Here is a 14,582-nt window from a genome sequence, read left to right on the forward strand (position 1 = left end):
TAATTAATCCCAATGAGTGAACAAGAAGTTTAGCTCACCTTTTGAAACCAATCGATCAATCTTAGCTCATACTATTCATGATCGATTTGTTGTTGCTAATAAACGATTATATAAATACAATGAGTCAATTCTTTTGGGAGAAAGCATAACACAAGGTCAAGAGGGAAGAAATTAACGATACTGTATTACTTATTACTAAATAACTAAATCTGATGGTGTGCACCACGCAGTGGGTTGGATTAGCAAGCGGATTTGCATCATCCTCGACAGTAAAGATTAAAAAAGAATGGTTAAAGATCTAGAATGAGTTTTCTAATTTTTTCTAGTGTGAATTTGAATCCTCTTAATGCCGCTTTTTATCTGTCTCAGACAACCTTAGAATGAAATTTTTAATGTTCAAAATCCAGTGAAGTAACTACAATTGTTTGCGATTTGGATCATGTGGTCTTTTGTTGGCTCTTTTAACAGTTAGAAATTAGTCAAGTAATTACAATAGTTTTAAAGTAAAAACTGTTTGTAGTTTGATTCTGTTTACTAGTTCTTGAAGTTGTCTTTTATGGGTAATCTCAGCATGTACTACTGACATCTTATGGGAAATGTCTTCTTATTTTATCACTTCTTTTGGTAAAAAAAATGGATTAGAAAAATGGGGACAAAGGGATTGTGTAACTTTTGGAGGGAGGGAGGATGTTATAGTTGCAAGCATTAAGGGTCACCACTTAAACAAAGCAAAATAAAAACCTTATAATCGATTGTCTATCATTATCATAATTTGTATTCATTATATATTTGAACATCTAGGCATCTTAAAGAACCCAATTCCATTCGTCCTCAGGATTTGATCTTTGTTGTGTTTTCCCTTCTCCGGTCCCGGCCACCTCAAACTTTAACACCACATCATTCTCTTTAGGTCTCTATCAGTTGCTGGTGGGTGGACTTAGACTTAGAGGTTGACATATCTTTCTCTTTCTCTCTCATTCTCAAGCCGTTTTAGCGCCACCCTTTTATCACTCAGCTTACAGCAATCTAGCTCCAAAACGAACAAGAAGAGAGAGAGAGAGGGATTCATGAATGCTTTATTAGGGTTCTCATATTTGCTTCCCTTCATCCACTACTGCTCCTGAAACCTCTCCTTTTCTTTCCCTTTTCTCTCTTCTCATTCTTTCAATAATCCTCGGGATCTGATCTCTTTCTCACCTTGCGGATAGAAACTACTACTAGATGCAGTTGGTGAAAGCAAAGCAGTTTTGAGGACAAAGAAGAGGAGATTGAGTTCAATTCCCGAGGAAAACAGTTAACTTTCTACTTTGCTTTTCCTGTCTGTTTTGTCCGCTTGTGTCTCCCTGCCTTTCTTTCAGTGCTGTTGTTTTGTCTGGTTCTGTTGGATTTCCTTTGACCAAGTTACGACAAAAAGGTTGTTGATGAAAGAGAGCTTGAACAACTTTCTCATCAACCCTATATACCTCAACATTTAGTGCAGCGAACCAAGTTTTTTGTTTCATCAGATCCGTTCCGGAATTCTACTTGGAGTCTATACGTAGTCATATCTTCAGAGGGAGCATTATATCAAGGTTGTTCTTTGCCCTTAATTTTCTTAACATCCTCTTTATGTAGTGCTTTATACATTTCTATACATCGATCTGCTATATCATATGGGGTTTGGCTTCTTGCTTTTTAGTTCATGCTCTTTACTATATATTTATCATGTGAATGTTTCTAAATAATTAGCATTGTTAAAATGGTGGATCATTTAATATATTCTATTTGTTAACTTTTAACAAACAAGTAAGACAAGAAAAGACAGACAAAGGAGAAACCCGAGTCAAATGGTAAAACTCATAAAATCTTTGACAAGACTGCGATCTGTGTTCGGCTGGTGATTGTATCGCATCAACACCACCTCCAAATCATGGTTTAACCCCCTCACGCCGGTCTTCTTTTTGGTTTTACACCTAACCATACAAGGCATTTGCATATATATCCAAGGGTAAACCGAACAAACCACTGTTTCTGGTAATTGATGATGTTTTTTCTTTTTCTAACTATAATCGCTTGAACAAGAAACTTCTAAGTCGTGCTATTACGCCATTATGAAAATGTGACTACCTTTGAGTGCTCTATCAACCTCTTTGTAGGCTGAAAAAGCTGAATGTTTGGTGCTACAGTATACAACATCATTCACTACTTCATCCTACCCCATAATTGCTTTGTTAAAAGTGTGTCCTCTCTGCCGTGTTCCCCAGCTTAATTTAGTTTTTCTTCTTTAAGGAAAATGAGTCAACGTTTCACAAAGTAAAGTTCTGGAACATCTCCTATGGCTTCTTCGTGAAGCTATTACTCAGACCATCATCGATAGTATTATTTTCTTTTCGTTTGTTATTCATTTTTATAACTTGAACTTGATGTGTGTGAGTGTAGGAATATCTTCTTCAGTACTTAGTATTGTTTAATTTTCATTTCATTCTTCTTTTATTTCGTCTGCTTTCTGAGTTCATTCCTTGGATCTTATTAATCAAACCTAGCTGGATTCGATGTTGAAAATATGAACTTGGGAAAGACGAGAAATTTCATGTATAGTTAAAAAAAATTTGATGGCGTAAAGTTGTTTAATTTTGGAGCAGATTTGTTTGACGAAGACTGGGGATGCTTAGAAGTGGTTTCTCATTGTCCAAGTATGAATGAAGAATGTTAATCCAGTGCTTTTTCAATCCCTAATGCTGAATTATAAATGATTAACTGCAAAAGTTCCAACTTGCTGATATATACGTACGATGTGGTCTCTGCCATTAGTAATTTTGTTGATTCAATACATGTTATAGTCTATGGCCTTTTTTATAGCATGAAGTCTATAATTTTGTCAAATAAAGATATATTACATACTGCACAGCAACTAAGTGGAAGGATAATTAACATATGTGTTTTCCAGTACAATTTTACAATTAATTCATATTGACTTTGTATTACTCGTTTTCTTTTCCTCGTTCTTTGAAAGTTACAAGGGACGTGTTTTATAACTACCCAGTTTTTCTTTCTTGCTAGTTATTACACTGGCTTATCGGTAACTCAATCTTGGACACGTTTCCGTTAGCTGAATTATGTATGACTGTGACTAGTCTCTATTGTTTATGGGTACATCACAATGGTTTCCTTATCAATCTTGTTGCTTTATATAAAACGTTCATTAGATAGATATAGAAACAAAGCAACTGTTTTACGTAGTGTCTAAGGCATGACTTACTCTTTTCCATTTGCTTTGCTTTTCTACTTTTCGTTTGTACTCTTTAACTCGTTACTTTCTTTATTTAGACTCGTTAAAATATCTTGAACCTTCAATCACCTCTATCAGTACTCATGTTCTACCTTTTTTTCTGAATAGTACTAAGCATGTCTGATGTTTTGTCAGGAGGATTGGATCACTTTATGTTCTTATTCTTGATCATGTACTTTCTACCCTAAACTAAACGATCAATGTATATCATATATGTATATATTATTGCTATCTGCATAGCATTGATGCTTATCATCATTTATGGACTGGTCAACTGTGAACAATAAATTATATATGTACGAGAAAAATGTGTTAAACGTCATGTTTACTAATTTTGGTGTGTTTTTTTTCTCAAATGGTACAGGTTTTAATTCTTTGAGAGCGGAAATGAACACATTTTCGCATGTACCTCCAGGCTTTCGGTTTCATCCGACAGATGAAGAGCTCGTAGGTTACTACCTTAGGAAGAAGGTGGCGTCTAAAAGGATTGATCTAGATGTCATAAAAGATGTAGATCTCTATAAAATTGAACCATGGGATCTCCAAGGTACGTAATTATTACAAAGTTAAAATTAAGTAAGGCATGCATAAAAGAAGATGTATAGTATGCAAAATAGTATAATGATGAGATATGTTACTATGATGTAAACAGAGTTATGCAAAATAGGAACAGATGAACAAAGTGACTGGTATTTCTTCAGTCATAAAGATAAGAAATACCCAACTGGAACTCGGACAAATAGAGCTACAAAAGCAGGATTCTGGAAAGCGACAGGAAGAGACAAGGCAATATACTCTAAGCATTGCCTGATTGGCATGAGAAAGACTCTTGTGTTTTACAAAGGAAGAGCCCCAAATGGACAGAAGTCTGATTGGATCATGCATGAGTACAGGCTAGAAACTAATGAAAATGGAACTCCTCCGGTAATTTCCTTTCAAATTCATATACAGTTACTCATTTATTATATCTTTACTCACTCATTAGGTTATTGCTTATTATAATTTTCATCTAATAATATGTCATAATTTTTTTTATTTAAACAATAAACTATTCGACCAAAATTCAAATATATATAAATATTACAGTAATCAAAATCTCGGGATTTCTTTTTTCTTTTTTGTTATTTTTTTAACGATTCGCTGCATGCTGTCAAGTCCATATAGGTTCATCAAGTACTATTCGAAATAGATATTATTTCATAATATTTTCAAGTATTTGTAAATTGTCTAATAAGTAACACAAAATTATTCTGCACGCAAGAAATCAAGCAAAAATCTTATAAATATATATATATTTAGAACTATGTTAAATATATTTTTAATTCTTACAAATATAGGAAAACAATTTTTAATTCATTAATTTTTGAATGATTTAAATTCTCATAAAATTTGAAGATTTAAAAACTTATAGTTATCATGTTTATTTTTATTTTTATGCATACAAATATGTTAAGATTACTTTAAAGTAGCATGTAATGCTAAATGCATGTAACTTCTAAATGCATATACCTCATCAGTGATGATAAAAAAAAAAAATTACTGCTGATAGAAAAAACGTTTTATGGCTAGTATAATCATTAAAATTAACAAAACAAATTGCAAATCAGATTTATTCATATTTTATACCCCTTTACATTTTTGTATGATTTTATTTCTAATGTCCTCCATCTTATATACAATTATGAAGCCTATTAATTACATTGCAACAACTTGTAATAAAACACTTTAAATCTAACAAAATTTTAAAATTACTCAGGTACATGTGCATATTGGATTTTTGTGAAGTGGAAAATTGCGTTAAATTGACTTCATCTACATTAATTATGTGAACTTTATTTTGTTTAAAATAAAGATAGTAATATATAGTATTAAGAGTCTAACCTAGCTAGCATACAAATATATCAAAAAAATATCATCCGATAAATACTCCAATTAATTTTATTATATTATTTGCTTATTTAAAAAGAAAATCAAGCCCCTTTCTACTTTCCACACCGGGTCAATGTACACTCATTTGAGAACAAAAAGTGTTTTTTTTTAATTGAGAAAGAATAAAATATATTAAGAATAAAGAGTGTAATTCCCTTAGATGAAACTAGAACCAAACCTCACCTTTTGGTTGAATCATAAAACCTTTCCAGCCAGCCTAGTTGCTCCCTTTCCCAATGTTTATTTAGCATTAGCCTAAATACAAATAGAATGCTCATTAAGTTCAGTTTAATTTTTTTCTGATAAAAAAAAGTTCGGCTTAATAGTGGGATTTGGAATAGTCTACATAAGATTTTGGATTCAAAACTTTGTTGTCTCTATTTAAAATAAAATAAAATAAAACATAATCCAAATAGAATAGATCATTGTTTTTTTTTCAAGCTTTCACTTTTTGGGTACGATAAATGTTTCATAATCAATATCAATGATATATTCAAAGAGAATAATGTTAAACACAGCAGTTTCACAAACACAACAGTTTCACACTCAAGGTGTTAATCTCTTACAAACACTAATGTAATGTTTCCAGTTCTTTGGGAAATTTCAGAGAAAATAGTATTCTGCTTATTTGCATGCATTTATAACATCCATTTCTGTTAAATTGCTTCAGAAAAAAAATCATATCTGCTTAAATTTGCACCGATTTTCAACTCCACACATAAAAGTTATTCATATTCATATCAAGTTGTTATAAAATAATAGTATATTACCAGCATGCTGTTCATTTTTGAGACCTTGTGTTGATTACTTAAGTATGAATATATATTTAATTTGGACATAATTTGTAGTTAGGGTTTAATCATTAACTTTTGAACTGTTCAGGAAGAAGGCTGGGTTGTGTGTAGAGTGTTCAAGAAGCGAATGACTACAATGCAGAAAGTGGGAGAGTATGATCAGTCACCCTGTTGGTACGATGAGCAAGTTTCCTTCATGCAAGATTTTGAATCCCCCAGGCGCATTTCTCAGCCTTATGCATCATACCATCAGCACCATCCCTGCAAACCTGAGCTCATGGAATTGCAATACAACAACATACCCCACGATGCATTCCTCCAACTTCCACAACTTGAAAGCCCCAAAGTTACTCACTCAGCAGCCAGTTTGAGTTGCAGCTCAGTTGTCCCATTTGGTTATGAAAGCAGCAATAACAAAAACAATGGAAGCACCTTGCAGTTCTCATCACTCACTCAGGAAGAACAGATACAATACTGCCACCAACAAAGTCAAAATTCCCTCTATTGTACCAATGATAATGCGGTTGACCAAGTCACAGATTGGCGAGTACTTGACAAATTTGTTGCTTCTCAGCTCAGTCACAACCAAGATGTTTCCAAGGAGACCAGTTATTCCAATGCACCTATTTTCCACGTGGCTGAACAAATTTCTGTGGTAGCCAATGGATCCAAAAAGGAGCAAATTTCCCAGGAATATGCTTCAACATCTACCTCCAGTTGCCAGATTGACCTGTGGAAGTGAAAGTTTATAAATATATATACATATATATATAGTAACTAAAAGATATATGATGCATAATACTAATTATAGGAAGTGCGTATAAGTGAACCTTGGAAAAAAAGACAATAGTGTTTCTACTGGTTATTGTACATAATAAACCCAGATGTTTTATATATCATTAGTTGTTGAACCTCTGGAAGCTGGAGTATAGACTGCAATGCATCCATTAATTAGTTGCAATTCATCTCTCCTATATATAGCAAACAATAGTGCTTGAAGGTCAACTCTACTCTTTACGGAAGAAAGTGATCCATGGTGGGAAGATTTCTGTGCATTAATATTAAAAGTTATGTGTTCACTACAGCTTAATTTTGCATTTATGAAAGTTATATATGTATTCAGTTTGTTCTTGAAAATAGGGTATTACTTGGATCTATCAGAATCCAGAAGTGTGAGAATGGAGGTATGAAGATTTGAGAATCTAAACTATGCATGCTTCTGTTATATACACACACGTTGTCCACTGTGCTAGTTTAGAATTGACTGTAATATGTCTTTTTCTCCAGATCAAATATATTTATTTGAAGCCTTATTACCACCTCATCAAAGAGGTTAAATTAAACACAAAGAATAAAAAAGGAAACAAATAGATTTTATTGGCTAAGATCTTACTTTTGTTTCGTTAGAAAAGTTGACATCTATTCTTTCATATCTGCGCTTTTGTAGGAAAGACTTCGTAAAATAGAGTGATGATATCTAAAATTACTGAAACGAGATAAATATAGCCTGCAAAAACTCGTATTGGATTGTATTATTTTGTAAGAGCTATACCATTATTATTATTATTATACACTTTTAGACCTTTCTATAGCTTTTATTTTCCTCTTAGTTGGGTTGCCCGGGTTTGACCCTATCTGTGTTTCTCAGGGATCCATTTCAATTTCTTTCTGTTCTATTTTGATAATAAGGAAGTCAAGGACAAAGATGATCTTTTGAGATCATCTTACCACTGTAATCATTGAGATAGCAAATGTTTTTTACCTAAACTCTCGATTATCACTCGCCAATAAAGTAAGATTACTTGTTAATGGAGTCATTCTATTAGGAGTCAAGCTTATATATTATCTTTCTGAGGATACGACCAATCCGGTACCTAAACGCCAAAAACACATTGTGTGAAAACCTTCAATGGCCTACATTTTCGATTAAATACATCCCAAAGCCTCAATTCTTCTTTTACATTGGAGTAGTTAGTTTAAAAGGATAGATAAATGGGATGATTCTATTCTAACTTTTTTTTCGCATCATTTCTTATTCTTCAAGTGAGGGATAGGACAGAAAAAAGATAGAATGAAATAGGATGAGTGATGTGAAGGAAAAAAAGAGTTTAACACTAAAATTAGTTGGTGATGAGTATAATAGATAGGTAGTGATATAAATTTGTGATGTGTAGAATCTAAAATTAGTCTAGTTACTCAATTTAAAAATTAATTTATAAGTTTTATTAATAGTATAAACGGTTTTAGATACGAATATTTTTTTTAAATCTTTAAAATAATATTTAATTTAATTAATATAATAAATAATTATTTTTTATCTAAAATTGAATTTTATTTAATGATTCTATCCTATTGTAAGTTGGTAGCATATTATTCAAGAATGGTTGGAAGTACCAAACTCTTTTTTTCCAATATTAATGGGATAGTTTATTTTTCAAAATTACGAGTACCATATATTTCTTTTAAAAATATCAATTAAGAAATTAGTTTATAAATTTTTATTAATAATAAAAAATATTTTAGATATTAATAATTTTTTAATCTATAAAATAATATTTAACTATTTTTTTTATAAAATTAATTTTTATTTAATGATTATGTAGTAATATTTAGTCAACTCAACTTTCTTAGAAGAAAAATTTAATAATTCAAAACTATCTAAAAAAGGTTGTGAAAAATTAAATGCCATACAATAAAAAAAAATTAAAGCATAATCGAATTTCAGAATTCATTATGTGTAGATTACCTTTTGACAATTCTAAAAATAAGCAATTCCTATGTTTCAGATTTTTATTGCGAACAAGCTAACTGAAAATAATAAATACAGTTATACACTTGTAGTGTCTCCACTCAGAAAACGTATGTTAAGTTGGTTAAGTTAACCATATTATAGTAATTTTTTATTAGTTTACAGTAAAAAAGCTTCACGCTAGTAATTTAGAAAAACTAAAGAAGATGTTCCATGCATACTTTCACACTAGTATATAGATGTGCTGATAAAAAAAATAAAAAAATAAAAAAAAACTAGTATATAGATGCTCATAGTCACAGTCACAGTGAGTAAGAAAAAAAAAACAGAGAATGTCCTGAAAAATGTGATAAAAATAAAGAAATAGTGTCAATCAAATGTTTCTCTAGTATGTCAAAAAATCAAAGCCATAGCTAAAAATGAACTGAACTGTAACAGTTAGCGGAGATCCAATATGATCCAACAGGTCGCTAATGAGAGCGTTAAGAACACAGTCTGCTATACCAAACTGTTATGGCATTGATAGAATTCCGAGTTTAACTGCATAGTTGAATGCAAAATAAAACGAAGATACGATCATATCAAGGTCTGGGACATATACTACAGGAACTCCTCAATCCAAAAAATGCCGTTTTATATCAAACAAATATTACCTTCACTAAGAGACATGTTTGGCTCCATTCACTGGGCATGATAGCTGTGTATATACGAAGATGGCTCCTCAGCTTCTCTGCCAAAACACTCCTCCATCTAACACATGCGTTTTCTCTGCATAACGTGCCACTTTGAGTAACTGCAAGCTGTCAGACAAGTCTCAAAATGTTTCAACATATATAACAGGTCGCAAGAAGAGGAGTTTCACCAAGAGTGACGTGAGTTTTCAAAAGTTGTTGGTTTATATACCAATGTCGAAGCAAATCTTAAACAACCAATCATATATGCGTATGATATTGAAGGACAACGAGTGGTTGTTTGTGTGGCTGTCATTGAAAATTGACGACAGGTTAAAATTGTTGTGTCGGAGTGAATTAAAGAAGCAAACCAAATTCCTTTCAAGTAATGGAACGACACAATGATTAGGCGTGCTCCCGTAAACCTAATCATGATGCCTGTTTCAACTCATAGTGAGAGACTCATCAGTTGCACAGAAAGAGAGGAGTGTGAAAGAGATTAGCATGCTTGGCACAAGGAGATGAGGAAGGAGCACCGAAACAGAACTTTATCAAGTGTTTCTTTCTTACTGGCTCTTACCTCATTAGGATTTATCTTTTCATAATATTGCTTCACATGTTTTCTTGGGGACAGTAGAGTAGAGAGAAATTATAGACTAGGGTTCGCCCTGAACTTAAAGCCAAAACAAGCAAGACATGCGCATTGATCATGCCGTGTGTGACTCGATAACTGGGATTATTAAAACAGTGCACATAATATAAATATGAAAAATGATAGTTTAACAAATTTTTTTAGTTGAATATTATATTTGGAGTTGCATAGAATCACTTCAGAGTTTAAAAACAAATATATATAATAATTAATAAATTTATAATTAAATGATCGAATCACTGCATGATGAATTTATAAAATAATAATATTGAAAGTTGTAATGTGATGGTATAAAAAATTAGAATTGTCAATTTATTATTACTCTTTAATATGGAATTCACTTAACAATTGAATAAATTAATATTTTAAATATATTTATTTTATTTTTTAAATTTAGATTAGGTATAATATTTCTTTATTTTTATTTAACAACTAAATATATTATTATTATTTTATTTTAAAAAAATATTTTTATTAATTAAATATAATATTTTATTATTATATGGAGTTGTAAGGTGGAAGTAAGAGAAAAATAAACTTATGAAAGTATCATTATTCAGATAAAAAAAAATTACAGTATTTGACCATGTTACTCAATTCATATGAAGGTAACAAAAGTTACATCATTTTGTTTAGTTCCCAAAAATATTAAACTTTGCTAAGTAAATTAATAATTCATTTCAGTAAAAGTTTCTCATTAAAAATTTACTTTAACAAAAGTACATAAATATAAATAATGATAATAATAATAATAATAATTAGCTGAAAAATAAGAGAGAAGAAGAATGGCATATTTCGTTTTTTTTTTTCTATTGGGATAAACAATATCCCAATATAAATATTGTAAATACTACTGGTACAATATAAGAGAGAAGAAGAATGAATATTTATTTAGTATAAAGAATTGAGTAAATGGGTTTGAGTAAATAGAAGTACCTAGTACTTCTATTTATTAAATTTTTATTGTTGATTAAAAAAAAATAGATATTAGTACAAATAAATACTCATAAGTAAATCAAAATATTTTACTTTTAAACTTTTATTATTATTTACAAATTTATAAATATTATTTATAATTATTTTAAGATTATTATTGATCATTATTATATATATTATTATAATTATTATTACGGTTAAAAATTAAGTGTAGCGATATGGGACTGGAAACCAAATCTTTTCAATAAAAAAAAACTTTAACAATTACATTATCCAAATTTATTTATCATGATATAATTATTATTATATTTTTTCTATAAAAAAATACTTTAAATACACTATAAGAAAATCATGAAATAGAAATCAATTTTCAAAGAGACTAAAATAATTAGTCGCAATAGTAACTAAATTAGAAACCACTTTAGAAACTAAAAAAAAAAAATGGTTTTAAATTAGTTTTTAATATTATTAACTAGTTTCTAAATTGGTATCTAATTAACGACCAAAATTTTTGCTACCAAATTTAGAAACTAAATAATTGGTAGTTAAAACCTTGGTTGCTAATTAAATACCAATTTAGAAACTATTTAACAATAATAGAAACTAATTTAGAAACCAAATTTTTGTTTAGTTTCTAAAATGGTTTCTAATTTACTTACTATTGCAACTAATTATTTTGGTATCTAAAAATTGATTTCTATTTCATGATTTTCTTGTATTAGTGATATCTCAACCCGTTTAAAAAAAAAAAAGATTGGTGGCCATCTAAACCAGAAAATAACATAAAAAAACTAAAAAAAAAAAGGCTCTTGGCCTAGTATGTTCAAAGCCTAAACCAAGTCTGCAATTACATATAAAGCAACATCAAAAACCAGTTCATGCTCTTGGCCTTTACCCTCCATCACTGCATAAATAACCCTGCAGAGCTTACAGAGGTTCTTCCAAAACTTCCAGCCAAAAACAGGATACCAAAGACCTCCAAAAACATGATCGTCCAAGATTATTATTATATTATAATTATCAATATTAAATATTATCAAATATTACAAATATTATTAATAATATAAATAATAATAATAACATTAATAAAAATATTAATATCATTAGTATTATTTATATTATTATTACTATTAATATTATTATTATTATTATTAATATTATCCATATTATCAATATCATTAATATTATTAACTTTTTATGCGTACTATTATTTATTATTATTATTATTTATGAATATTAGTTATGTTTTTATAATTATTTATATTATAATAACATTTTTAATATTATTTATATTATTAAAAAAATTAAAACTATTAAGATTTTTTTATATTCTTAATATTATTAATTTTTAATAAAAATATTTATATTAATAATTAATAATAATATTGAATTTACTTTTGGATTCGTGAGTAAAATTTATAAAAAATGTAAAATTTCTCTACGGGTAGAGATTTGTGGATAATATGGGTGGATAATATCGAATTCACCAACAAATTCAGATCCATGGATAATATCTGTAGATAACGCTAAATTTATCTATGAATTTAAATTTGTGGATATATAATATTCGTAGATAACGATGAATTTACCTACAAATTCATTTATGTGGGTAAAAATTCGTTGAAAAATTAGATTTTTTTGTAGTATAATACACTTTGTTTTGGATATTTGATGATGTTTTTAAGTTATGTTTTTTAATAGATAAGGAGATATGTAAGTTTACAAGTTTTTTTTTTGTTTATGTCTCTATTTTTGAGTTTTTGTAAGGATATTTAGCCTATCCTTTTGTATATAGGTTGAGTATCCCTTAAATACTTTTTTTAATTCTTTATTTTTTATTGATAACAAAATATATAATTACAAGAAAGTTTAAACTTATATGCAAAATAGAAATTACAATTTAAAGTATTAAGAGCATTCACAAACTTTGGTTCAAGAGTTATTCTTTAATATTGTACCCGTAAGTATTATATATGTATAAATTTATTAGTTGTCAATAAAAGAAATTCACAATCTTATTTAAATATATAATCATAAATCGATACTTTGATATTGAAAAAATTATTTCCATTGAATAACCCAATATATTATTATTTTAATCATATTTATTTTATATTTTAATATAAATTATTAGTATATACTATTATATGGATGTAAAGAATAAGTATTTTGTACTGATAAAAAAAATAAGTATTTTGTCAATCAAACTATCATTTTTCTAACACAATTTCATTTAACTTATCAATCTCTATTCGTATTATTATAATATAGTTGTTAAATAATTGGCAAAATGTTATCACTGCCCTTCCTAGGAAATAGTTATATCGAATAAGTTTGAACTAGTCTTTGCAAACCCAGCGTCAGGTTTGTCATCCTTGACACATATTCATGAGTTTTGAAAAATCATAAGTGGTCTGGTTTTTGTTGACTTGCGCATGTATATTTTTCAACCATTATTTTTTCTAAGAGAAAAGGGTAATTTTTGCAAATGATTGAGGAAGAAAAAGGATAAGAAGAAGTAATTAATATACGTAGATTACATAAAATATCTAGTACATAGACAGTACTACGTACAAAATACTCAGAATGAGAAAGAGAAATGATATTATTTGTGGATGATGCTATGCAGGCCAAATGATAATAGGGAAGACTTTGAGCTTGAGGTGACGAAAGCTACAATGAGAATTGGTGACAAAGTGCAGACCTAGCTAGGTGGTGGTCCCTTTACTTTGGAACAAGTAAAATAATAGGGCAGCCCCAAAACCATGAGCACCAAACTGTAATGCAAAGAGGACACATTACCTGTGAGACATGTTGGGAAAAATCACACAAAGGAGACAACTAATTCACAGTTTATCATTCATGTTTTACTCTTTTGTGTTATTGGTACTTTATAAATCCACTTCAAAGGCAAGAAAGAAGGCTAAGAAACCTCCTTCCTCAGAAAAAGCATGTTAAAAAATAGAAAGAAAACAAAGGGTTTTGTAAAGACCAAGCAACATGATTGTTCCATCTTGGCTTTTAACATGTGAGAGTTAGGGTATTCTTGACCATTGCATGTGTCATTGTGGGCTTTCTTTTTTTTCTTTTCTTTTTTGTCCGCAATCATTGTGGGCTTTCTTGAATGTTCAACTTGGCCCAATTCTTCATTCACCTCTATACATTCTTCCTAAACCTTCATACTTTTACTATTTTTTTTTTTAATTCCAACTGTACTCTAGAGGAAGAATGTGACATTTTCTTCTTTATTTTTAAAAAAATGGTGATAATTTGTGGTTGGTGGTGAATGTTGAAGTAGGTTTTATGATATTTTTAGATGATTGTGTTTTCGTTTGCTTATTTTGTTTATTTCTTGGAAGCTACAAAATCCAGAAAAATAAATTAGCAAAGTGCAAAAAATAAAGTATAAAACTCAAAAAAAAATTATCTAGGAAAATGTTAAATTTAATTAATCTTCTCACATAAAATTGATATCTTAAATATTATAAAAAAAATTAGAATGTTGTGACTTGAAAGGATATGTAAAACCGCAAAGTTACACCTAATATTATTTTTTATTTTTTTACAACTGATATTATTTAAA

The 14,582-nt window shown here is 29.4% G+C and overlaps 1 protein-coding gene and 1 long non-coding RNA gene across 2 annotated transcripts; one reads left to right on the forward strand and one right to left on the reverse strand.

Moving 5' to 3' along the window:
• Window positions 1–816: 816 nt before the first annotated feature.
• On the forward strand, window positions 817–7,218 carry LOC137808040 (NAC domain-containing protein 7). Its single transcript, XM_068608935.2, has 4 exons — window positions 817–1,571; window positions 3,633–3,815; window positions 3,921–4,192; window positions 6,080–7,218. The coding sequence occupies exons 2-4, from the start codon at window positions 3,656–3,658 to the stop codon at window positions 6,731–6,733; spliced, it is 1,086 nt and encodes a 361-aa protein (XP_068465036.1). The 5' UTR covers window positions 817–1,571; window positions 3,633–3,655; the 3' UTR covers window positions 6,734–7,218.
• On the reverse strand, window positions 5,982–9,612 carry LOC137808041 (uncharacterized). The gene is made up of 2 exons (XR_011080642.2): window positions 9,394–9,612; window positions 5,982–6,721 (listed from the first exon to the last, which is right to left on the reverse strand). It is a non-coding gene; the product is annotated as an uncharacterized LOC137808041 (long non-coding RNA).
• Between the last annotated feature and the right edge of the window lie 4,970 nt (window positions 9,613–14,582).

Source organism: Phaseolus vulgaris, chromosome 3 (genome assembly GCF_051622355.1).
Source record: "Phaseolus vulgaris cultivar YP4 chromosome 3, ASM5162235v1, whole genome shotgun sequence".
Taxonomy (NCBI): domain Eukaryota; kingdom Viridiplantae; phylum Streptophyta; class Magnoliopsida; order Fabales; family Fabaceae; genus Phaseolus; species Phaseolus vulgaris.